A 26,535-nucleotide genomic window follows, 5' to 3' on the forward strand; every position below is an offset into this window, starting at 1 on the left:
TTTTGCAACCGATTTAGTGTACAGGTACAGCAGGTCATTAAGAAAGCTAATAGAATGTTATTATTTACTACCAAGGAATTTGAATATGAAATAGGGAGGTAATGCTTCAGTTATATAGGGCATTGGTGAGATTACAGTGAGAGAACCATGTGTAGCATTGGTCTCCCTGTATAAGGAAGATTGCCAATGTGTTGGAAGCAGTTCAGATAACCTTTATCAGACAAATACCTGGAATGAATGGGTTGTCTTATGAGGAAAAGACCTGTATCTGCTAGAATTTTGAAGATTGGTGGAAGGCTTCATTAAAACGAAAGATCCTGAAGGATGTTGACAGGATGGATGTGGAAATGATGTTTCTCATTATGGGTGAATCTAGGATGAATGATTACAAAAATAAGGGATCACCTATTTAAGGCAAAGATGAACAGCAATCTCTTCTCACAGAGGGTTGAGATTCTTTGGTAATCTCTTCATCAGAAGGCTGTGAAGGCCGAGCCTTTGAGTGTTTTTTTTTAAGGCAGAGGTGGCTAGATTCTTAATGAACAAGGTGGATAGGTGGGAATGTGGCACCATCAGATCAGTCACAATTTGAATGAACAGTAGAGCAGGCTCAAAATGTTAACTCTGTTTCCGTCTTCACAGATGCTGCCAGACCTGCTGAGTTTCTCCAGCATTCTGTGCTTGTTTCAGATTTCCAGCATCTGTAACATTTTGCTTCATTTTGAGTAAATGCTTGTATTTCCTGCTTTGTTGAGTCTCTCTCATCTTCTCATGCCTCATCATTTGGCTTTGCACTCATTCATTTCTTCAATCTCTATTACAGTTATTAATACTGTGTATCCCTTTTCACACTTTCTACTATCCCTAACCACCACACCATCTACTATCCCTAACCAATGTGGAATACTCACTGTCTCAAAGGTACTGTGTACATGTAAGTTGCTGAAATTGCTTGGCCTGCACTTGACAACTGCACATTCGATGAACTGAGCTCAATTTTCCAAGAAAACTCATTTTCAGGAGCAATGAATGTCCTGGATTCTTTAGCCTTCCCCCTTTCTGCATTAGAAGTGTGTTATTTGCCATTCCTTTTAATGGAAGACCAGACCCTCATCTATATGCCTTATTTTTAAACCCTCCTATTCCCAAAATGGCAGTAAGTACAAATATCTTTCACTTTAGCTTGTTTTTTGAACAGGTAACTATGCCTATTCCCTGGCTGTTGTTGAATCCTCTTGAGCAGGTATAAATTTTAAACTGAGCGATGGGGGAGGAGTGTTCACATTAACTACAGTGGTGAGTTGAGTCATGTTATTCATTAGCAATAAAACATTCAGCAACAGATTTCTGTGTAATAATTAAGCAGAGCTGTATAATCTTAAAATTCTGGAGTCTTTTAGAAACTTTTTCGCATTTCCTGTTACTGTTGTGTGGATCACTTGGAATATCTGAGCCTCCTATGTCTACTTGCTGCTTCTGTCTTGTGTCCCATTTAATCCGTCTATGGGATTCAAAACTTTGTCATTCAAATATATCTCATTTCACATTAGTTTACAGCAGTCCAACTTGCAATGATAGATTAATTTTCCCAAAATGCCTATTTGCAAAGTTCTGAACTTGAAGTGGAATCTTACCCCTTTGCTGACTGCTGAGTGATGGGACCAATTACATCTGGAATCTGCCTCTGTACAAGCCACCTAGCATATGAGCATAAGACATAGGAGCAGAATTAGGCCATTCAGTCCATCGAGTCGGCCATTCGATCATGGCTAACGTCTCTAAACCCCATTCTCCTACCCTTCTCCCCATAACCCTTAATCCCTTTACTAATCAAGAACCTATCTATCTCTGTCTTAAATACAATCAATGACTTGGCCTCCAGAGTCTTCTGCAGCAATGAGTTCCACAGATTAACCAACCTCTGGCTGAAGAAATCCCTCTTCATCTCTGTTCTAAAGGGTCGCCCCTTCTCTCTGAGGCTGTGCTTTTGGTTCCTAATCTTTCAAACTAGTGTAAGCATCTTCTCTGTGTCCACTGTATTTAAGCCTCTCTGTATTCTGTAAGTTTCAATCAGATCCCCACCTCGTCCTTCTAAATACCAACATTTATAGATGCAGAGTCCTCAACCGCTGCTCATACAATGAGTCCTTCATCACTGGGATCATTCTTGTAAACCTTTCTGGAGCGTCTCCATGGCCAGTCCATCCTTTCTTAGAAACAGAGCTCAAAACTGCTCACAATATTCCAAATGCAGTCTGACCTAGCAGTTTATCTTTAATTGATATCCTGCCTTGTCTCTCACGGCAACCACCAGGGTCATACAATGATAGCTCACTTTTCCTAATTGAAGAACAGCAACCTGACCACGGCTGGGGTGCATTGGTTTTAAAGTGGTTCGCGACTGGGAGATGTTGTCGTTTGTCAAAACTTTAAACCCAGCTTCTCAGTTTCACCCAATAAGTTCTTTCCAATTTGCACTCATCTTGGTGGCCCTGTTGTGTTTCTGATAGCGCAACAAGCAGTCTGACTGGCTGGGAATTTCAGAAAATGGAGGTAAAGTAGTTTACAATGAGTTTAACAACCACAACAACTTCTTCATTACTTCCCCAACAGACTCAACGAGGTCAGAGATAATAAGAACTGCTGATGCTGGAGTCTGAGATAACATAGTGTGGAGCTGGAGGAACACAGCAGGCCAGGCAACATCAGAGGAGCAGGAAAGCTGACGTTTCGGGTCGGGACCCTTCTTCAGAAATGGGGGAAGGGACGGGAGCTCTGAAATAAATGGGGGGGAGGAGGTATTAGCAGGTAGATAGTGGAGCGGATAGGTGGGAGAGAAGACGGACAGGTCAAGGAGGTGGGGCTGAAGCATAGGAGTGGTCTATCTGCTAATGTGGTCTATTGTATCCACTGTTCCTGATGTGGCCTCCTTTACATAGGTGAGACCAAGCGGAGACTTGGAGACCGCTTTGTAGAACACCTACGCTTGGTTTGCTACAAATGACAACATCTCCCAGTCGCGAACCACTTCAACTCCCCCACCTACTCCCTGGGCAACATGTCCATCCTGGGCCTCCTCCAGTGTCGCAACGATGCCACCCGGAAACTGGAGGAGCAGCACCTCATATTCCACCTTGGGAGCCTACAACCCAATGGTCTCAATGTGGACTTTACTAACTTCAAAATCTCCCCACCCCTGGCCTCATCCCAAGACCAGCGCCACCCCCCTCAACCCGCATCATTGACCTGCCCGTCTTCCCTCCCACCTATCCGCTCCTCCCACCTCACTGACCAATCCCCGTCACTGTCTACCTACACTCACCTTTACTAGCTTCATCCCTGCCTCCTTGACCTTTCCGTCTTCTCTCCCACCGATCTGCTCCACTATCTATCTACTATCACTGCAGTCCCCTCTCTATTTATTTCAGAACCCCCTTCCCCTTCCCTATTTCTGAAGAAGGGTCCCGACCTGAAACATCAGCTTTCCTGCTCCTCTGATGCTGCCTGGCCTGCTGTAGACTCAACGAGGTTCCCAGCTTACCTTCATTGCTGCCCTAGGGTACTCTGGAAAAAGATGTGATCACATAGTGATCCGTAAAATCAATTTCCAGGAGCTTCCCACCATTCTCATTTCCAACCCTGCTCCCGTTGACTTGAGAGAAATTTTGCCCTTGATATTTAATTGTGAATGAAGAGATTTCTTTATTCCCAGACTGCAAAGCCTTACTCTCGAGACAACAAGGTGCAGAGCTGGATGAACACAGCAGGCCAAGCAGCATCATAGGAGCAGAAAGGCTGACGTTTCGGGCCTAGACCCTTCATTAGAAATGGAGCCTTACTCTCCTTTTTTTTCATTCTGAATGTAATGTATAATCAGATTTCTTAGATCAAAACTAGTTATATGCTATTTGAATATCTTGCTGTAATCTCAAACACAGATTGAACTTCGTGTCTTCTTGATACACGACATTATTTTAGATATTAGAATACAAAGGCAATGACGTCCATTCAGCTTTTATTACCTTAGGCATATTAAAGTCTTGCTGTGCTTCACTGACTATTTCATTAAAGCCTTAACAAATGACGCACATAAAGATGACCACTGTAATCTGATCTGCGAAATGAAATGTGCTATAAACAGGATTGCATATAGATGAAATAATGCATAACGTCAGGAGGGTTTCTTATCTGTGAAATCAGCACAATTTCTTAGTCACAGTCCTGTCATCAGGCAAAGGTGCCAAATGGGGACTTTCACCTCTTAGTGGTGAGTTGGATGGATAGTCAAAGTGGTCCATTATCGATAATATTTAGCAATGTTTCCAGTTTTCAAACTGGCCTATTAAAAGTTTGCCATCAAAAATTTGAATCTCAATAGTGTAGCAAATCCTCATGAGAAAAGAATAATCGCTTAGCATTTAAATATAAGGCTTAGGAGTTGTATTGTAAAAGGTAAAATGCTGTAAGTGATGAAAATCTGAAATAAAAACAGAAAATGCTTGAAATACTCCTAGGTCAAACAGCATCTGCAAGAGAGAGAAAAACAATAAAGTTTCAGCACTGTGCCTTTCAAAACTTCATTTCTCTCTCCACAAAAGCTGCCGGCTCTACTGAGCTACCTTCCCTCTAACTTTTCCTGCCGTTATGCAGACTTCTGGGGTTCCACGTACAGCAGTAAGTACTGGAACCAGGGGTCAATGTGTCCACAGACACAAAAACAGCAATTGCTGGGAAAGCTCAACAGGCCTGGCAGCATCTGTGGAGAGAAATGAGAGTTAACGTTTCGGGTCAAGTGACCCTTCCTCAGAAGCTACTGCCAGACATAATGAGCTTTTCCAGCAATTTATGTTTTTGTTTCTGATTTACCGCATCTGCAATTCTTTCAGTTTCTAATGTGTCCCCAGGCCAGGGCAGAATGTGCAGACTCTCTGAGTGGCTACGCAGCTTAAAGCGGACATTGCCACTGGGTATTTCTGGCTTTTTTTCTTTTATTTTAAAAGTATCATTGCTGGCAAACTAGATTTAACTCTGCTTAAAATGATAGGGTTCAAAGCTTTTCTGTAATGGTAACAAGTACAACAATGAATAGCAACTCTCACTCAGAAAGGCCATGGTTGGCTCTGATTAGACATGTAAGTGCTACAGTTGCACTGAGAACAGAGCAATATCTTGAGCCAGTGGTGTTTGAAACTGTCATTATCTGATCTGTATTGCATCTTCAAGAGCTTGATAATGACACAGTAAAGGGCAAAGTATTCCATTTACGATCGTTGACATATTTGACCTTGTTAAGGTCAAAACTACTGTCCTTATTGATAAGTTTAATGTGCCTATTTAGAACACTGTTGAATGGCTCATAGGGAAAAGGTTTTTTTTTGTTTTTTTCAGGTTGAAATGTCACCATTTGGCAAATGCCTATCTTAGTCCATTTCTTCATGTTGTCATTCATAGCATTCAATTAGCTTTGAGGTTCTTAGCTTAATGCCTGTCAGAAACTGGTCAGCAGAAACTGTTATATTTTCCTTCACATCCCTTCATTCACCAACAGTTTGCTAGCTATTTTCCAAGTTTCCTTGTATCCTCTGTGAATTCAAAGGTTGTCTTCCATGTTTACCTAACTCCCTCATTCACAACAGGACTCAGGAATTTTGTAAGAAATGACCAGTTGATGAAAATGCTTAACACAGTGTCAAACACTATTATTTCCATTCACAAACATGTTTCCCAGCGCTAGGCTCCAGGTTGTTGATAAATATATGATATTGTAGCAGCATTTTGATATCTTTATTTCACAGTTGGCACAATTTGACAATACCTTATGATCTAATTTCCTCTTTCAGGCATCAGGACTAATCAAAGACAATTAATGCCGATATTTGTTTCTAAACTACTCCTGTATGTTGCTGTATCCTTCAAATTTGAGTTATGAGTCAATGTATTAATCATTATATGACTACTAGTCACCTGGCACCAGAATTTAAATGGTCTCTGTTTGAAACCCCTAAACAATTGTGTAGACATTACAAGATTAGCTGGTGAAAAATTTTTCATATTAAGCTACAAAATTATTTGATGTAATCACTAGAGGGTGCTATTGAGTGGTAACATTTTGAAATTTTCTTTAAGCCTGACATAATGACATGTCATTTTCTCCAAATGTTAATATTAATTGGAAATAGTTTACATAATGTGTTTGTCACAGATGGAATGTGAAGCTGCTTGTAGCCTGGAAATATTTGATATTGTGATACATGCTAATTGTACCATCTGTGTTTTTCTCCACTGTGATGGTGAACCACAATAAATAAAGGACTTCCTGTAAATCACCACATTGAACATCCAACTAGATCCAGCCTGCTTATGATGTTCCTAATGTTTTAGCATAATTTAAAATACTTCTGTTGTCTTGTCACTCCTGCTCTTTAATTTCTTCCTCTGATTATGAATTATGTATACATTCTCCACTATATTACATATTTTGTCTTGCAGTGTTGCTCATAACGTAAATTTAATCTTGAGACCTTTTCCCACTTTGACCATGTGTTTAGCCCTCTTAAGCTGTAACTTCATTTTCTTCAACCAGAGTAAACAATTTAAGAAGTGAGTTATACTTATCAGTGTATCAAGCTTAAAGATGTCCATTGACATAACCAGGTTGTGTCAAACCTGGGTTGGTTGGCTTAGTAATTTCCTTTAAGAATGTATTGGCTAGCTTTTCTGTCAATGGCTGTACCATATCAATATCTTTGTATGAGTAGTCATTTGACTTGTTGCTACTTTGTAAATGTGACCTACTTCTATACATCATCTGGAAGCGACCTACAGCTTTACAGATAGAAAATGTCTTAATAACTGGGCGCTGATTGTGCCTGTGAGGCTTCCTTATTTCACATCACTGACATTGACTCTTAATATCTGCTATCACATGTGCTATCTCTTTATGCCTTGATGAACTATAACATATCCATTGTAACTATTATTGAATAAAATAGTGTATTTGTTTGTTCCACTTTGGACTTCATGTCGAACCTGAAAGTAATTTTACATCTGAAGAATTTTCTCCAATCTTGTGTTATATTTTACCCATCTCTGCAATTAATTCCAGGAAGTATAATTTCTGCTATTTCTTCATAATATGATTATTTATTCTTCTTCATCTTTAATTCTTTTCATTTCTTTGTAATTCTGCAGTATTTCAATACAGCTTTACTTCCTTTCCCAACTGGATTCTTACATCCTCGTTAGAGCAATGATGTTTTACTACTTTTATCCAAGACTTTTAGACTCTGGAATGTAGCAATGCTATATTTCTGTACAGCTTATTGGATTTTCCTAGTTCAGGTGTTTTTGAAATCAGAATCAAGGTTTCTCTCGGCAAAATAGAAGTCCCTGCTTATTGCAGTCAAAATGAAGGTTTCTTGCTGTTAGTGGACAAAATGGATGAGTTCCTGCCTTTCATAGCATACAATGCTTGTACTTTCCGATAACTTTCACAAATAAAGTCCGGTACCTGTGGCCTTTACAAATTCTTCCCACCTGAATCTGCTTTAGATTATTGATCTGCTGCTCCTATCACAGCTTCAGTTGTCCCCTTATATTCTGCTATACTTTAGGCCATTTAATTACTCCATTCTCTCCTTATTTCCGGCTCTGTGACATTACCAATAATGCAGCCTCAGTTCAAATTACTACTAGAGCCCTTGGTTTGTCTTCTGTAACCATGCCTTGTAGTAACTGCTTTGGTGATAACACTCATTGTGAGCTGTATGTACTTCTTTTTGACAGTCAGAAGTCACATGATCACCAGGTTATAGTCAAACAGGTTTCTTTGAAATCACCTTTGCAGGTGATAACGGAGCAGCATTCTGAAAGCTCATGATTTCAAATAAAAATGTTGGACTATAACTTGGTGTCATGTGACTTCTGACTGTGTCCGCCCCAGTCCAACACCAGCATCTGCACATCATGGCGTCTTTCTCACCTTAGCCCATTCCAATTGATTAATTCACAGCCATTCCCTTGCCAAACAATGGTTTCAAGGAGCCCCAAAGGCTGTTCACTTCCTGGCTGAACTTTTAACCAGGACTGTTCCTACAGATCTTTGTTCCCTGATGCAAGATATAACTGCCAGGTGTGACCAGCTTGCTTCTGCATTTGTCTTACAAGGTCTGAAGTAAAAGTCAAATCTTTCCACATGAGTTTATCTACATGGTGTTTGACTGTCCAGCTGCTATGGCCCCCCCCAACAGTCTGTACAATTAGTTCTTAAAGCTGTAAAGTCCTTAAAGCAATCAGGAACATGTACGGTTCCTAGGTACATGGTTATTCTCTGCTCCTGGATCCAGTCGAATTTTCGCTCTTGCTACTTGTGCTAATAGGCAATGATGCCCACCACTGCTCTCTTGCTAAATCTGCTACAGTGCTAACCAATGCTGGCTTGTGGTTGAGGTAGTTTGCTGAGGTAGTTTCCATTTCCTTGACTGGGTCAAAAGATCTACTTGGTTTACAGTGAAAGAGGAAAAACTATTAGTGAGTCTCAACGAGAAAACATTCTTGTCTTATGATTGCTATGCGATAGCAATCAGGTACAATTAACATTAGTAAACAAGACATCGTCATTAAGATTACCAGTCTGCTCTCTTTGAGATCCAAAGATCTTCTGCCTTTCCCTACTCAAGTCCTTTATCTTACATCAGATTGGATGGAGTTTAATGCAGACTTTCAGAGCCATTGCCTTATGTAACAGTGTCCTCAATGTAAAAGTCGCTGAAGAAGCTGGTATCCAATGAAACCTTGGCTCCACAGGCATTGCGTCCAGCAACGCGGACTGTGTCTCTGAAGCACCTGTTGCCGGTCCCAGTGGGATAGACTAGATGAGATTTTCAACACTTGAGGGATTGAAAATAAAGAATTGGAACCAGCTGAAGCTGGAGCCTGACTGGAGACAAAGCCAGGAATCAGACATCTCTTCACGGGTCTCACTAAAAGAAGTACCTTTATTCTCATTAATTCACACAATTTACTTTCACACTGGAAAATAAAAGGGGGTAGAGTTGGACCAGTAGGGATCCATGGGGTCTTTTGCCCCACTTAACTTGCTACTGGGGTTGGCTTCCATGGGTTCTGGCTGTCACAGGTTCTCCTCCCTTAATAAAACAGGAGCTTCTCAAGTTCTATCTGTTTCAGAAGCATGTAATAATACCCTCTGAACAGTTGATCAGAAAATAGAAAACAAGAATTTTAGGCACTCTTGTGATACAGTTGTACTGACTCTACCACTGGCCTTGGAGGCCAAGGTTCAAGTCCCACTGGCTCCAGAGGTATTTAATAACAGGATAGCACTGCTGCCTCACAACGCCAGGGACCCGGGTTCTATTCCACCCTCTGGCAACTGTCTGTGTGGAGTTTGCATGTTCTCTCTGTGTCTGTGTGTGTTTGCTCCAGATGCTCTGGTTTCCTCCCACAGCCCAAAGATGTGCAGGTTGGGTGGATTGGCCATCCTAAATGGCCATAGTGCCCAGGGATGTGCAGGTTAGGTGGATTAGCCATGGGAAATGTAGGGTTACAGGCATGCGGTGGGTTGGTGTGGACTCATTGGGCCAAATGGCCTGCTTCCACACTGTTGGGATTCTATGATTCCTTGATTTCTGAATAGGTTAATTAGAAAATATTGAAAACAGGAGCTTTGACTGTCAAGTTAAACCCATTAAACTGATTTTTTTTTGTAATAACTGATGAACAGCTATAATACATTGTGACGTGGCAAAAAAGAGACCAGGCTATGACCCTGTGAAATGGAAATAGAAACATTGCAACAAACCCTGGTCTTGGAAATTGTAAGTGTACCTAAAATGGCTTCATTTTAATATAGGCGAGAAAATAAACCTCAAGTACATGAAGGGAGCACAAATATTGAACACATGATTTATTTTCTAAGGGGTAGGTCAAGGGACAAGTCTCCTCAACTTTTCCGCTCTTTGTTTCTTCATTTGGCATAGTATCAGACGGTATTGGAATGTTTCTTCTTGGAAACAATTTCGTTTAAAATATCTTCCTCCCAGCAGCAACAGAAAATCAATTAGTCGGAAAATACTTTTGATTAATTAAAGATAATTACCAGGTCAAGGATTTGAATCTTGTTTGATTCACTGTAGGCCATTGCAATCAGGGCAGCAGGCAGCATGTTTAAGAGTCTTCATGGTCTTTCCAAATGCTGCTCGCTACACTAATCTCCCCTTTTTCTACTTGATCAAATAGAGCAACACAGGTTAATGAAGTCTTTAAAAAGGCAAAGACACGAAAGTCCATTTCTAAAGGAAGTTAATTACTGAACAGAGATATATTGTTAAATTTGTATGGAAACTTGGTTAGACAACCCTTAAAGAGTACAGTGTACAATTCTGATCATCATAATATAAAGAGGATATGGAGCCTGGAGAGAAGGTACAAAACCTTGTTTCATCTCACTGGTACTCTAAATCTAACCTCGCTATTCCAGCAGTCATCACAAAATTTAAAGATTTTTAAAAAGTATGTAGAATTTCCAAATTTACCTGTCTTTTAGACCCAGGTTGACAGAGATCAGATAACTATTTATTTAACATGAATGACTATTATAAATAAATAGATTATAACTTGAAGATAAACAATTATGAACAATTGAAAGAAAACTCAACTGGTTAAAACTCTAACCCCATTGAAAACTCTTCCTGTACACAGACACACGACAAGTAAAAAACATTGTGGGGGGGAAAGGCTGCGAAAACAGTTAACTGGACATTTGGTTTGTCAGGACATGCTGTTCCTTGATTCTCCTTCTGCAGATACTTTCATTTGCATGTAGAAGGTACAGGGTGACTGCTTCCCACTTAGGTCTTTGACTTATCAATTAAAAGTCATGGCTTATTGTATTTGGAGTGGGGAAATAAATGGGCTTTCAGGATTAGGATGCTTTTTTACTCCAGCATAAAAGCAGCTCCTTCTCCTCCACAGATCCATTGGCTTCTGTCAAAACATTCATACCTGAAGCTGCTTGGCTACTGGCATCCATTCACATAGTTGTTGCCAAGATGAAAGCCTTTGTCATCAATAACTGGTTACTAGTCCATAAACCAATCAGCCACTTGTTAGCCAAAGCTCCATTCATACAGATCCTTTGGCTCCAGCTCATCTGCAAACTATGCTTCCATTACTGCTTGAATAAGAAGCTGTGTAAATTGTACTTAGAATGAGTGTCAGGTTACTTGGTTTTAAAAAGTGCACCAATCCTTTTTTTCACAAAAAAACAGTTGTCCCTATTTCAGTTCACAATAAAAAATACAGAACAATTTTAATAAAAGGTCTTTACAAGATGATACCAGAAGGGAAAGGTTATAACTATCAAGAACAACAGAGTAGGCTTGCCATTCCATTCTCTGGAAAAGAGAAGACTGAGACATCAGCTAATAAAAGTCTTTAAAATTGTCAAGGGTTTGATTTAGAGAATATGTGACCATTTAGGAATGATCCCAAAACTAAGCATAATAGACATAAATAAATCCAAAATAAGAATCCAGAGGAATTCTCTTTACAGGGTAAGCTTTGTGCAGCTTATTGGAACAGTTGAGGTGAACAAAATCAATGCAATTAAGTCGATGCTAATTATGACCATGATGGGAAAAGGAATAGAAGGTTATGCTGATTTAAGTTTGTTGAAAGTAAGGTGCAAAAAAAAAATTAGGCTGAATGACCTGCTTCATTGCTCTTCTGTGTAATTCTCCATGGTGCAAGGAACATGGTCTTCAAGATACTAATGAACGTTACATTAAAAATGGGAATTCTGATTAACTTATACTCACAACCCCATTTCTCAGGGGAGTGTCCTATGCCCAACTATATTCATCAATTTCATCAATGATCTTCTGTCCATCATAAGGTCAGAAGTGGGGATGTTTGCTGATGATTGCACAAATGTTCTGTACTTTTCACATTCATCAGATACTGAGGCAGTCATTCTCCAAATGCAGCAAGACCTGGGCTATATCCAGATTTGGGCTGAAAAGTGGCAAGTGACTTTCATGACATACAAGTGCCATGCTATGCTCATTTCCAACAAGAGAGAATATAACCACTACTCCTAGGCATTAATGCAATTACTATTGCTGAATGCCCCACTATTAACATTCTAGGAGATATCATTGGTGAGGAACTGAACAGAACCAGTACATAAATACTATGGCTGCAAGGGCAAGTCAGAGGCTAGGAATTCTGCAGCCGTTCAAGAAGGTAGCACATCATATTTTCTTCAGGGCAGTTAGGAATGGGCAACAAATACTGACCTAGGCATCAACACCCATATCTCATAAACGAATAAAAGAAAAACCCTTTATACTCTATAAAATTTATCAGATTTTTAAGCTTAAAGATAAAATTAAACAATGTCTCCATAAAGGTTACTTCAACAATAGTTTCCCACACCTTCTCCCCCTCCTCCACTCATCACCACCATTCCATTCCTAAAGGGACGTATCCACTGTATCCAGTACAACAACGTTGTGTCCTCTCAGTCACTCATTCAGCTCACAGACTTCTCACTGCAGCACCAAGCTCATACTTCTACCCTTTAACTCTGTGGAGTTCTTCTTCCTTTTCCTTCATTCAATTCAATCCTGCACTCTTCTACCTATTGAGCTCAAAATGACACATTTCTTCACACACACATACCTGCATTCAATATCCTCCCTCTCTCTACATTTAATTCTGCTTCCTATTTTTCTCCCTTCTCAGATAATTGTCACTCTCCTTTTCCCTTCCACCTCAATTCACTTTGGCATTGCCTTTATGTACCTTTATAGCTGGTGTTTTCATTCACTCCACATCCCAAAACACTGTTCCTAACATTTTTCTTCGTTCTAATTCCAAATGCTCCTGGCTTCTTCTCCTTCACTTAACCCTTTTAAAAATGCTGTTCCTGTCACCTTACCCCACTCAGTTCCCTTCCCTTGAATTCCAGCATGCAAGTCCTTGTTGTTGCTGCTGCTACTATGGGTAATATCAGCTCGTATATAGGAGTGGTAAGTCCTTAACTCACCAGAGTTCCCCATTGCATAGCAGCCACAACTGGATTGGGTAAGGGTCATGCTGAGTGAGGGAAAGGCACTTTTGGTTTCAGTTTGCTCATTCACACACACATTGGCACAGGTCATGCCATCGTTGAGATGGTTGTTATTTCTGGCCAGTTGCCAGGGTGCAATGTTTATTCCCTTTAAAAAGCAGGACATAATCCCTGGGAATCGGCCCTTCATTTGATCTTAAAACTAGGATCAAAACAAAATATTATGGCATAAATCATGATAACTGAGTCAAACATTTGCTGTAAATGTTCTGCAGGCCATAATGGGCACTGATATTTGAAAGTAGAAAAACATCTTCCTCTAATGGCAGCTTTCTAATCTAAGTCAACATGATATTTAATATTTTCATTAACCTGTCAATCCTATGCCTGTCAAGCAGCATCAGAGGAGCAGGAGGGCTGACGTTTTGGGCCTAGACCCTTCTTCAGAAAAGAAGGGTCTGAAGAAGGCTCTAGGCCAGACATGTCAGCTTTCCTGCTCCTCTGATGCTGCTTGGCCTGCTGTGTTCATACAGCTCTACACCTTGTTATCTCAGATTCTCCAGCATCTGCAGTTCCTACTATCTCTGAATCCTATGCCTGAAGGCCAACATTCAGAATTCCATTGGTTGTTGCTATATTTAACACTTGTTTTATTGGAGATTTGAAAGTGGTTGTGGTTGTTTAATTGAAAATAAATGCATTAACCTCTTGATGAAAAATCTCTCCTTTTGAGAAAAATCATGGAGAATTATATTGAGAAACGTGTTTGAGGAAGACAAACTTATTTCAAGGAAGCTACTTAATTTCACTGAAGAATCTCACTAACAGTTGTGCTTTGGGATAATTCACTTAGCACACAAGTGAAAGAAATGGGACAGCTATTATTGCATATAACAATTACAAATGCAACAACATATTCCCAAATTAAAGTCTTTGAGTCATTATGACTAAAATTTGGTTGACTTCATGTAGCTTCACTTGATATCAACAGAGCTTGAAGGACATTTCATCACCCAAAGATAGATTAGCAATAGTTTGTGCTGCTTGGTTACTCATTTCTTTCCCAATTGTACCTCTATTCACAAAGCAGCCAGAATGTTTAGTAAATCATATTCCTGTTGTTAGCAAGTCACTTTAGACCTGATGCTACTTTGATGAAATTTTATTACCATATCCAGATCAAATTATCTCAGTTTGAGTACGGTTGTCTAATTATCTTGGGGAAGAATCTTCTAGGGGTCTGAGCAACATGGGTTATGATGGGATTTGTGGCAGTATTGGAAGGGAAGTCCAGGAAGAGATGTTTATATTCACTGGGAAGCAGTGCATTGCCACTGAAGGGAGATTATTGCTTGCTCAACACTTATTGACAGCCTAACGTGGCTCATTGATATTCACCTTCCTCTCCTGCCAAAAGTGGCAAACAAGCTAGACACTGAGAAAACTTAGCATGGAAGCAAGAGCAAGTACCTGACGAATTTAGCTCACCTCTTGGTCCGAAGGACCTCTTTATTGCATACAAGCACGTTGTATTGGAAGGCATGATCCATTGGCATGGGCTGAAAGTATACCACTTCCACACATATTAGCATCTGGCATTTACCAACTCATCACAGCCATCATGGCCCTCCCTGGCAGGGTATTCTGGAGGCACAGACCTGCATTGCAGGGCACACTGACAAGTAGTATTGAAAGGCTGCATGGACAAGGTCCCAGCTAAACAATTGGACCAGGCTGCATCTCAGGGCTGCTCACTAAGTAGTCACTCACTCAGTGTCTACCTGCACACTCATATTATCTCTGCTTTTTAAAGGGAAAGACCATTGCACACGGACCCATGCACTGCACAGGACACAGACCTGTGGCATCCTGAGTCCCTGGCCATCCTAATGCAAGGCTCACCCTATTGACCTCAATGTATAAATGTTAACAGTGAGGATGGGAGATGTTATATAAACTAATGGGTTGATAGGAGTTGTGTTGGAGCTGCATCGAGCTCTACACATTGTTTGGGTGGAGAACAGGGAGCTGGGTCCTCATGGAGACAGACTGTTAGAGTCTTTATAACTATGTCTAACTATCCAACTAATTTGTACCCATTGTTATCATCAATAAATTACCTTGTTGTTAAGACAGGTGCCCCTCTTATTAAGGCTCAGTAGTACTTTTCCTCTATCATTGCAACTTGGAGGCCCTTAGTTTTAACCATAGGAAGAAGAATTGGTGGCAGCATTCTATCACAATCACAAGCCACCAGTGGTTGTTACTGCAAGTTGGGCTTGTCATGCAGCTGGACTGCCTGATACTCAATTAGTAATAGAGTAAATCTTCTATGATCAGGTTGAGTCTTGGGTGCTCTAACGATGGCCAGAGGAAATGCTATAAAGATACCCTGACTGCTTCACTTAGGAGTTTTGATATTAACTCAAAGTTCTGGGAGAAGCTCATCCAAGACTAGTGCCCCTTATAAAACCAAATGAAAATGAAGCTGCTCCTTCTGAAAGCAAGTACACATCTGAGGCAGAGAGAAACTGTAAGGAGAGGAAATTCTGAGCCAGTGACTTGCTCAAAGCCATTGATGATATCCTGCCTTCCTTGCAGCAGATCAATCTGAGCAGTTGTCTACCAACCCATCAGACCCCTTCCAAACACCGGATATGATGATCATAAACGTCCTTTGAAATGAAGGTGACCAGATGACCATGAGACAGTGCCCCTTATTTCATGATCTGTAACCCGTATTTCTAGGCTTGTGACCTACAGTTTGTCAGCAGTTGCATATTGCAGAAGCCAGTGTACATTGGAATTGAGGCCCTCAACAAAATGTTGGAGTAATCTCTTGAACAGATGTGTCTTTCTAATTATGTTCGCATTGTTCCCTTACCTTAATCCTTTGGCAAAATTTTTGAGTTTTTTCGCAGGTGCTAACATTTAAAGACAAACTGTTAGCTAATTATCGGTGAAGCCAACTTTCTGAAGAGAGTTTTTGGTGTATTCATTGCCCTGATTTTCACAGCTACATTTTAATTGCTTCTTGGCACTACTGTTGTCTCTTAATTATAGTAACTGGAAATGACACCGTATTTGTTGTTATGAGAGTCCAGAAAGAGGCCAAATTGAAATCACCCTGCTCTGTTGGCAAACATAGCCCAGAATGTGTGCCCATTATGAAGGATGCCAATTCCATGGCAAATTGTGAAACAGGGTTATGTTCATGACCAGCATGAGCTACTGACCTATTAAGGCTACAACAGTGTTATCCACCTCCAAGGCTCTGCAAAGGTGGGAGAAAAGTATGCATAGCAACCATATTCCTTCTGGAAGGGAAAACAATGTTGCTCCCCTCACCCCCTCAACCCTTCCAGGATGGGAGGATTTGTAAAGCTCTTAACAGTACTGATGACAGCTGTCATCTGGTGAGAGTTCCATTGAGAACTTTATAACAGCATATTTGGTGGACAACCACGTGTGGTTCTTAAATTCCCACCTGACATTCCATTCTCTTTTCAGCTGATGCCTGGAATTCCATTACCAGAGATTCAGACCATGAAATATTGGCATAAAGTACCTGTCCTATAGTTTATTAAAATACTCACTGAAACATTGCCTGGAACTTGATTTTGAAAGGAAATTGGATGGACAGTCAATGAAAATAAACTAGCCAAGGATTGGGGCTGATTAGATTGCTCTATGGTGGGCCAGCTTGTATTTGATGGGCTGAATGACCCCTTTCTTTGGTATAATGGTTTTATAATTCTGAATACTTCTCCTAGCTTTTGGAGTTCAGTACTTGAAGCTTGGAGATTGTTGCTGTTTGGTTGTTGCTACTTGACCTTATTTAAACTTTCTACCCTTTTTATTACAGCTATTAAATTGCATGAAGAATAAAATTAACCTGTAGAGGTTTACCATTCTACTGAGAGTCTTTGTGTTTGGAGGACGGGTATCAAAATGCCTGTGGCTTCAGCTCACTCGGATACAGGTGAGTTGCACAAAATTATTGTGTCAGTATAGTTACCTCAGGAAAACTTTGGTGGATTAACTTAATGCTTGGAGATAGTTAACTGCCACTCTTGGTCTTCTGTTAGAAAAGATTACAAATAGATTATTCTAACTCTTGTTATTTTTCTTCCTAGCTTCTTTTTGTTGTCTATACTCTCGTGAAGTGCCGCAGGGTTATTAAATTAATAACGATGCATGTTGTTACCTTCGCAAACAGTTAAATTTGTGATGTTGTTGCTGTTGAACTGGTCTGATATTTGTTGATGCAGAATGGGGATGTTAAACTAATTCATGGTGCATTGTTAATAGTGCTCAAGGTAAAAAAAAAAGGTCCTTTGCGAGTCAAATGCAAGAGATGGTTCCATCTGTTACTAATTTGTGTTTTGATTCATTTATACTGCAAAGATTAATCAAACATAAGTTAAGCATTTTAACTTGAAACCCTTCCCACATCTGTATTATTATTTCAGAAAGCCGTATTATTACACTTGATGTTTGAAGTTTTCATCCAATCGTTTCAGTGACTTAACATAAACTATGAAGTTTGGTTTTACTGCCTGCAATGTCTATTTTGCAAATACCATTAATATTGAGTGTTGGATTTGAGAATTAATGAGTTGTTGTGAAAAGAAACCAGGCCCATTACCTTTGTTCCTCTGACACAATTCTAGTCTTGTGTTAAACTATCAAAATTTCAGTTATCTCTCTTAGTATTGATGGGTCCCTTGTTTACAGATGTATGTACAGCTCAGAGTTTGCACCAATTCATATACAATGAGATTATATTTCATTCTCAAAGCTTATTGATTTACTAATAAGTGCTTCCTTGTTACTTTATTGACTGCCTTCTTAATGTTTGAAAGAATAAATTAAACATAAACCTATTTACAGCTAGCAAGCCTCATCTTGCTCGGAAATCTCAGCTGTATTGTAGTGTGTAGTTAGGCTATGTGTTGTTTCCTATAATGCAGTAAAGCAAAAGTGACAATGCAACTTCAGAGTTGAGGCTTGATCTGATTTCAGAGTACATCAGCAGAAAGTCAATATATGCCATTTGGGCTTGGAATCATCAAGTTTTTTTTAGTAGTATTTGAGGTCTGTTGGAGCATAGCTGCTTGAAATGTTTTGAGAAAATGGCAAATCTCACCTGCACTGTCATACATGTGTAAAACAATTTTGTATAATCTTTTAAGTGTATTATATAGCAGGAATCAAATCCTTTCAATTGTTTCTACAGCACAATGGTTTATTTTAAAAAATCAAAATATCTTTAGTATAAGACTTTTATTCGAAATTTTAGTGACTGAGATTGATTTCATTTAACAAAGTATCTTACGTTGAGTGGATACCTGTAAATATGATTGGTCTGTTCATTAATCCTGCATGCCTATTTCTGTTCTGTTTCTCTTCTTCCTCCTTTCACTGCTAGGATTCCAGTGTTTCAATTAACTAGTCACTCTGTGTGTGTGCCTGGACAGTGGGGAGCAACTAAGTGTCCCTCAATAGTTGGGCAGAAAAGAAGGTTTTGTAAGCAAATTTATTCTTAATCTCACCCAAAGTCCATATGTTCACTTTTCAGCAACCTTTGCTTTGGTTTGAGATCACCTACTCTGTGACCTCACTTGCACTCCAACACTCAGGGGACATAAAGGTCCATTATGATGCTGACAGCAGCGAACATAGTACAGACAAGGGATTGAACCTCAGAGCTCTTGTCTAACTCAGTACAATTACATTGACTTGCTGAGCCACTAAGGAATTCAACTGTCTTTTTCAGTTTGTGAGTTCAGGACTGGGACCAGTGCATAAAGAAGCTGGATCATTCCCTAGACAACAAGGTGCAGGGCTGGATGAACACAGCAGGCCAAGCAGCATCATAGGAGCAGAAAGGCTGACGTTTCAGGCCTAGACCCTTCATCAGAAAGGCTTTTCTGCACCTTGTTGTCTCGGATTCTCCAGCATCTGCAGTTCCTACTATCTCTGGATCATTCACTATGCTGCTTTGGTAGATGAATCCCCATCTTACATTAGACAGAACAAGTTCCAGTTTAATCTCAAAAATAAGATTGATTCTTTTGCCAGGTGAGTGCGAATTAAGAAAGCAAGCTCAGAGGGTCCAAGATGCGTCCTCTTCCAATGAATGCAATGGTCCTGCACACAACAACTTGGAAGTACTTTGCAATGTTTGGTGTTAGTGAGCTTCAAAGTGCATCATTGAAGTGTTGAACTCTGTAATAAGCGAGTGGGAGATTTTTCTCGATGAGGTGATGTGGCTGGTGTTTGTTCGATGCTGACCTTCGTTGTTGAAGGCTGCACTCACTGCCTGTGAAGCATGCCTCAAGATGTGGGAGAATGCTGGCTAAGATGGAGGCCCAGAGATAATGTCAGTAAGTTGGAGATACTGGATACCAGATCAGAGTTTCACATTGAGAATTGTCACCAGCAAGTTTCTCCCCACTCTCTGGGAAAATAGCAGCTTGCACGTAAATGAGGTGTGATTAGCTAATAATGAGATGTTAATGATTGCAAATAGGCCTCCTTCACTCACAAGTGAGATTCTCATCTAACCATTAAAACCTTGGTGGAAAATTAGTCTTCTCTTTCTCAACATTAAGGATATCAATTTTATGTTCCTGCCATATTTTCCCAACCAATTCACCATTGTCTACATTATTCAGAGACTGGAAAATTTCAGCCCAGAGTTATTATAAAGTCCTTGAGCTATTTCACATGTTGTCTATACACCTTATAGAATCAAGCTGTAAATGATAGATGAAAGGATAATTCTTAGAGCATTAGCACACTGTAGTTCAAATTCCTAGGCATTAACATAATTGCCATTTTATATGATATATCATTCAACCCAATTTTCCAACTATGAAACAACATTAATGGGATTAACATTATAAAAAAGATGAATTGTCCATTATGCCATTGACAATTTAATTGTTCAAAGTTTTAAAGTTTCATGGAATTACACAGGACTCTATAAACACCCTTTACTTTGCTTATTTGGCTTTCCGTAGTCTTCCTAGCCTGGTAGCAATTGTAGAACACACAGTATCTGATTGTCTTTCTCTATATTTACTCTATAGTCAGAAAATGCCATGCCAAATCCAATAACTGCTTTGCTCTTTCTGTGAAATGAATTATTCTAGTGTCTCATCTCTGAACTTGACTGAGGCTTGTGAGATTTATATTCACGGCCTTCAAAATAATAAATTGCTTATATTTATGGTATCCATGTCTCTCTCAATGAACAAGGGTATCCAAAAGGTGAAGAGATAAGAGAGCTTTTCATACAGTGTCATTTTTGGCCTATAACTGGTAGTATTGTTTATAGTTATTACACCGAGGGTACTAGTGTATGCAATGCCAATTAGCATTAGGATTGTCCACTGATTGGAAGATGTCTTGCTTTTCTACTTATTCATTATGAGTAAGCATGATCAAAAGACGCGCACAACAGGAACTGGAAGTTCAGTAATTCGATCGTACATAAGAAATTCCACAGGACAAAATATCTGTACCTAGTTTTTATTTCTAGATAACTCAATGTTAAGAAACACTCTAAAAATATAACCTAAAAGATCATAATTTAATATATGCAAGAGGATTTAATAACATCAATCTCATGCCTTCCACTTGTGAAACTGGTTGGCACAAACAGGAATGCCCAAGTAGCCACCTTCTGAGTTAAATGATCCTAAGAAGAGACATTAACTGAAGACATTGCCAGTTAATTACAAATCATTGAGCAGGCTGTTTCTCTGTCCATCATACGCAATATTCGCCTACCATTCTGTGCTTTGCAGATGGACAGAAAAATTCAGTAATATAGCTGCCAATATATTTCTTTGTGGAATAATGTGTCATTCAAATTTGAAAATCATTCTTTCAGCGTCAGCACATTTCATGAGGAGATTAAACACATTCACAGATTCAATGGGAATTTTGTTTTTCTGCTTGAGGATCATTTTTCTTTTAGTCAACAAAACAACACAAGGCCAACATTCAGTAATGTTTGTAACATCCCCTTTCCATTCTGATCAAACTTAATTTCATCTGTGAATGATTTTTGTAATGCTGATTAATAAGCTTTTGTAACATCCCTGTTTATACTTTAGCATTATTGTTGATACATTCAAACAGGATAGTGCCTGTAGCAAAATCATTCAAATAGAAATTTTTCAGGAACGTATTACATAATGGACTAAGATTGAACTCAGAGAGAAGAAAGATCAGGAAGGCCCACCCAGCTCAAATTTCCAAGTCTATCGAAGCATCTATATAGTTCATATATGACTGCAAAGTTTGTGTTGCTGCTTTCCACTCCAGGTATTAATAGAATTGTGTGCAAAAGTTGCGCATGACATCAGCTCTGCAAATCTTTTACCAGTTGGTACCAATGTCCTGCAAAATGGTGACACAAACTGCGCTTAGGATGATCTTTTTATTTTCCAGATAGCTCCTTATATTATTTGGTGAAATTATGTGGGTTTTTCTAAGTTTATGGATGTGGGCATCACTGGCCAGGTCAGCATTTATTGCCCATCCATGATTGCCCAGAGAAGGTGGTGGTGATCTGCCTTCTTGAATCGCTGCAGTGTAAGTACATCAACATTACCATTAGGAAGGGTGTAGCAGGATTTTGCATGTAATGGTGAAGGAACAGTTATCTCGCTGGCCTTTTTGGGACCCAGCCACGTTGCCTTACATGACCACAGTGAAGCATTTTGAGACATTCTAAGGCCATGAAAGGAGACATGTTATGCAATTTCTTTATTTTATTTCATGAAAAGGTCTCTCTAATCCTCCACCGTTTAATGTTGAAGCATCTATGTCTTCACTCATAATTCACTCCATCATCTACAGCTCACCCATGTGCCCATTTTGTGCAGTGTTTGGAAAACTCCCCGATGCCTCAGTGAGCAGAACCAAGCACGATACTCAAATCCATGTAGGATGTTCTCAGAACCAAACCATAGTTACTCGGCAATATTATAGGCGTATGGTTAAATCAGTTTTATGGTATGAATACCTTTTCAAGTTTTATCTGCACGCTTACAAATTGGAATTTTATGATGAATGGACCAGATCTCCCAAAAATGCAAATGATGTCTGGATCTGTCAAGTCAGGATGCCAACAAAAAAAATTGTGATTGTGTTTTGCAATAATTGGTATGAATAGAGTAAAAAATACTTTGTGCATGATTTGGGATTGATTTAATTCCCATTGAATTAATACTTTGGGTGTAAGTATTCTCTTGATTTATACTCCATATTTTTGCCATGAACACTCCATGGTGGCTCAGTGGTTAGCACTGTTGCCGCCCAGGGTCCTGGGTTCAATCCTACCCTTGGGTGACTGTGTGGAGTTTGCACTTTCTCTCCGTGACTGCATGGGTTTCTGTTGAGTGCTCTGGTTTCCTCCTATAGTCCAAAGATGTGCAAGTTGGGTGGATTAGACATGGGAAATGCCAGGTTGTACAGTAAGGGGATGGGTCTGGGTGGGATGTTCTTCAGAGGGTCAGTATTGGGCTGAATGGCCTGTTTCCACACTGTAGGGAATCAATTACCTAGCAGGTGTGTAAACTCACTAACTTGGCATATGTTTAGAACATTTTCTCTTTTTGCCTTTTATGCATAGTTCGAGCTAAGACATGAATGAAGAAATCCATTCCCTCTTCTCCACTATGACTGCTGGGACTTTAAGCTTTCATAGCTCCACAATTTGAACTTTTTTAAAAAAAAAACGGTAAAACCACTTTATCACTTCTTATTCCATCTTCAAATTCTCAAGGCTTCATCACACATTCAATTCACCTCCTGCAATTTTTCACAAGGCTATTTCTTATCTGTTGTACAAAGGAGCCTTATGTTTACACACAGAGGAAACTATGCCTCCAAAAACTTTGTTGAAGAGAGAAGAAAATGATTAGATTTATCCATATCTCATCCCAACACATTGCAAACTGCTTCACATTCAACTAATTCCTTTTTAAAGAACCATCACTCACTATGTAGGCAAATCTGACAATCAATAGTTTGCAAGAGTTCATAAATAGTAAATCAGATTAATGAATTGCGAAGTTTTTGTGTTGACATTAGTTGTGCGAAGAGTAAACCATTTAAAAGGACACAAAATGTATGGAGAAAAATATTTCCTGTAGCTACTTGTTTTCAATATATCTAATGCAAATGAACTAACTGTAACAACACTGCATCATTTAACTATAATTACAGTTTAGTCTTTTGACACATCCTAAACAGAAATAATCATATCATAGTGATAGTAAGCTTTTAATGTATTGCTCCTATTCAAAGAAGTAAGGTAGATTTAAGTCATTCATTTCACACAATCCCCAAGTTCATTTCAGTAGGTTCCAAATTTATGATTCACCATAATTCAGTACGTACCAAATACCAGATTTATTTCCACTGCTTTCTACATTTTAATACCTGTCGTGGTTTTATTAATGTCTTGGTGGGGCTGTGCTATTACATTAATTTTACACAGATATCCTGGATTTCATGGACAGACTAATGTAAACTGAGAGAACAATTGATCATTGCGGCCCACAGCCTTTCTTCCTAAATTGTTGGATTATTCCAGACCAAGATTTGCAAAGGAACCTACAGAACCGTGCATAGACCTGTCACTAATAGGGAAGAGAAAAAGAGACAACAGCATTCAGAGTTACATAATCAATAGACAGGCTCAATTCAGGGTCCAGTTGCTCAGCAAAATCTGAAAAAGCCTTTAACGTAAAACCACAACAAAATTAAAAATACATTATCGAACAAACCTAATGTTCACTTTGATCCTGAAAACAGTGTGACTGTTTTGAAGAATGAAGAAACAAAACACCAGCAAAATCTGTGCAATTTGGCTCTTCTTTAATCAAATTCTTTCAATATACACAACCTCAGTCATAAAGTCATACGGCATGGAAACAGACCCTTCTGTCCAAATACTCCACGGGGACCATATTCCCAAACTAAACTAGTCCCACCTGCTTGCTCTTGGCCCATATCCCTCCGAATGTTTTCTATTCATGAACTTATCCAAATGTATTTAAAAGGTTATTAGAGTATCTGCACTTTCTCTGGCAGTTCATTCCATGCATGAACTACTCCGTGTAAAAAGGTTGCCCCTCATGTCCTTTATAAACCTTTCTCCTCTCACGTTAAAAATATGCCCCCTCGTTTTGAACTCCCCCACCCTAAGGAAAAGGCCCTTGTCATTCACGTTATCTCTGCCCATCATAGTTTTATAAACTTCAATAAAGTCACTCCTTAACCTCCTACCCTCCAGTGAAAAAAATGTCCTTGCCTTTCCAGTCTATTTTTATATCTCAAAACCTCCATTCCCAGCAACATCTTGGTAAATATTTTCTGAACCCTCTCCAATTTAATAATGTCCTCCCTATAATAGGTCAACCAGAACTGCACACAGTACTCCAGAAGAGGCCTCACCAACATCCCTTACAACCTCAATGTGATGTCTCAACTCCTATACTCAAAGGTCTGAGCAATGAAGGCAAGTGTGCTAAATGCTTTCTTAACCATGCTTTCTCTGCGTGTGATGTAAACTTCAAAGAATTATGTACCTGAGCCCCTAGTTCTCTGTTCTACAACCCTACTTAGGGCCCTACCATTAATTGTATAAGTCCTGTCCATGTTTGTATTGGCAAAATGCAATACCTCACATTTATCCACTGTCTTAAACCTTCACTCCGAATAACTCACTAAACCAAATGTTACTTTGTATAATTTATCCCAGCAGAAAACATGTCAAACAAGCTTATGCATTGGCAGATAAGGACCAAGCTTCACTTTTTTGTTCACATGTACAGCCCAGGAGAGCAGAGCAGCTCCAATTCTGTGCACATCATGAAAGTTAACAATCTTGACCATCTTGAAAAAGCACTTTGTGAGGATGAGAAAAATCAATTTGGTTTCAACTAATGCACCAGCCCCGAACCTTGAAGCCATGTTTACCCATAATGAACGTGCTGCCTCTAATTCTCCACTACAAGTGAAAACTGGGAGCAGCTCAGTATTATTCATTCTTTCAGAATTGGTAGAGAATTTATTTTCCAAGAAAATCCAGCAATCAGAACAAAATATAGAACAAATTAACCATTCAACTTCTCTGCACAAATACTTCAACACTGGAGTGGAAACTGAGGCTAGTACATGTATTGACAAAGTTAAATGTTGCTTGTTGTTAGATTTTTACCAGGTCATGGAAAAGCAACAGCTTTACCAGAGGTTCACCAACACAATCTCTGACATTGATTAACAACATAACTGGCACACGGAAGTAGGCCATTCAACCTTGCTGGCTTGTTCTAGCAGATTGTGGCTGATCTGTGTATCTTAAATGCACCTACATTCCTAACCTATCTTCCTACCTGTGTAACCCTCAAAACACTTCGTCCATTCTAGGACACACAGCACCTCAGCTTTGCCATGGCTTTTTGTACATTGATTCCTTATTCAACACATGCACACTCATAGAACATCTGTCTTTGCCATGCTTTCTCATGCAATTAGAAAGCCAGGCAGTTTTGTCATGTTTGCCAGCAAGTGTCAATGAAGGAGTGGACAAATTGCCGTACATCACGCTCCTACACCAGTGTCATACCTGCCGCATGTGACAGCAACCTGTGTGGCAAACTCACTGCGTATTCTTCAACCAAATGGTCAAGTCTCATAGTCTAAGGGAAGTAGTCCTCAGTCAAGTGCCTGAAGACTATTGTCAGTCAGGAGGTTTCACCACAGTCAATGAAGGGCATCATCCAACCTCAGCCCAGGGACTGGAACATGATCAGTTGGCTGCACGAGGTATTCAGGGTAAGAAGGTCCATGTCATTACAGTTGGGGGAGTAGTCCACAGTCAGTCCTGTAAATCCAGTGCAACAAATCCAGGAGTTAGCAGTAAGTCAGAAGGGGAACTGCACAGAGATCAGTCAGAAGTCCGGTAACTCATTGTTCCAGATTGGTCAGAGGGATGGGGCATGGTAACTCTGGAGGGGGGAGGTGCTGTTCACTGAAAATCAAGCAGGTGATCAGGGACTGCTGCTCTGGTGGGGAAGTTACATCGGGGAATTGAAGGTAACATTGTGAAGGGGCAAGTCAACAAAAACATGAAATACGATAGAGCACTGGAGAGCAGCAGAGCACTGGAGAGCAGGAGTTACTGCAGGGGTCAGGTGGGTGTCACCAGTAGTCACCACCACTCTGGGGCTCAGGAGGTAAAGTAACGAGATGAAGAATTAAACAAGAGTTGGGTAGGAAGGTGTACAAGCTCAAACACAACAGGTCAATAGAGAGAACAAGGTATAGAGCTGGATGAACACAGCAGGCCAAGCAGCATCAGAGGAGCAGGAAGGCTGATGTTTCGGGTCTAGACCCTTCTTCGGTCTAGGCCC

At 39.8% G+C, this 26,535-nt stretch overlaps 1 protein-coding gene across 2 annotated transcripts in view; it reads left to right on the forward strand.

Moving 5' to 3' along the window:
* The window catches only part of mpp2b (MAGUK p55 scaffold protein 2b), a 526,590-nt gene that overhangs the window by 198,153 nt on the left and 301,902 nt on the right, over positions 1-26,535 (forward strand). For both annotated transcript variants that reach the window (XR_007265228.1, XM_048614628.1), the window contains one exon: positions 16,959-17,075. Coding sequence is in view for 1 of the 2 variants with exons in the window: in XM_048614628.1 (XP_048470585.1) it covers positions 17,045-17,075 (31 nt within the window). In the remaining variant the exon portion in view is untranslated. The remainder of the gene's footprint in view (positions 1-16,958; positions 17,076-26,535) is intronic.

This window comes from Rhincodon typus, chromosome 30 (genome assembly GCF_021869965.1).
Source record: "Rhincodon typus isolate 14 chromosome 30, sRhiTyp1.1, whole genome shotgun sequence".
Lineage (NCBI taxonomy): Eukaryota > Metazoa > Chordata > Chondrichthyes > Orectolobiformes > Rhincodontidae > Rhincodon > Rhincodon typus.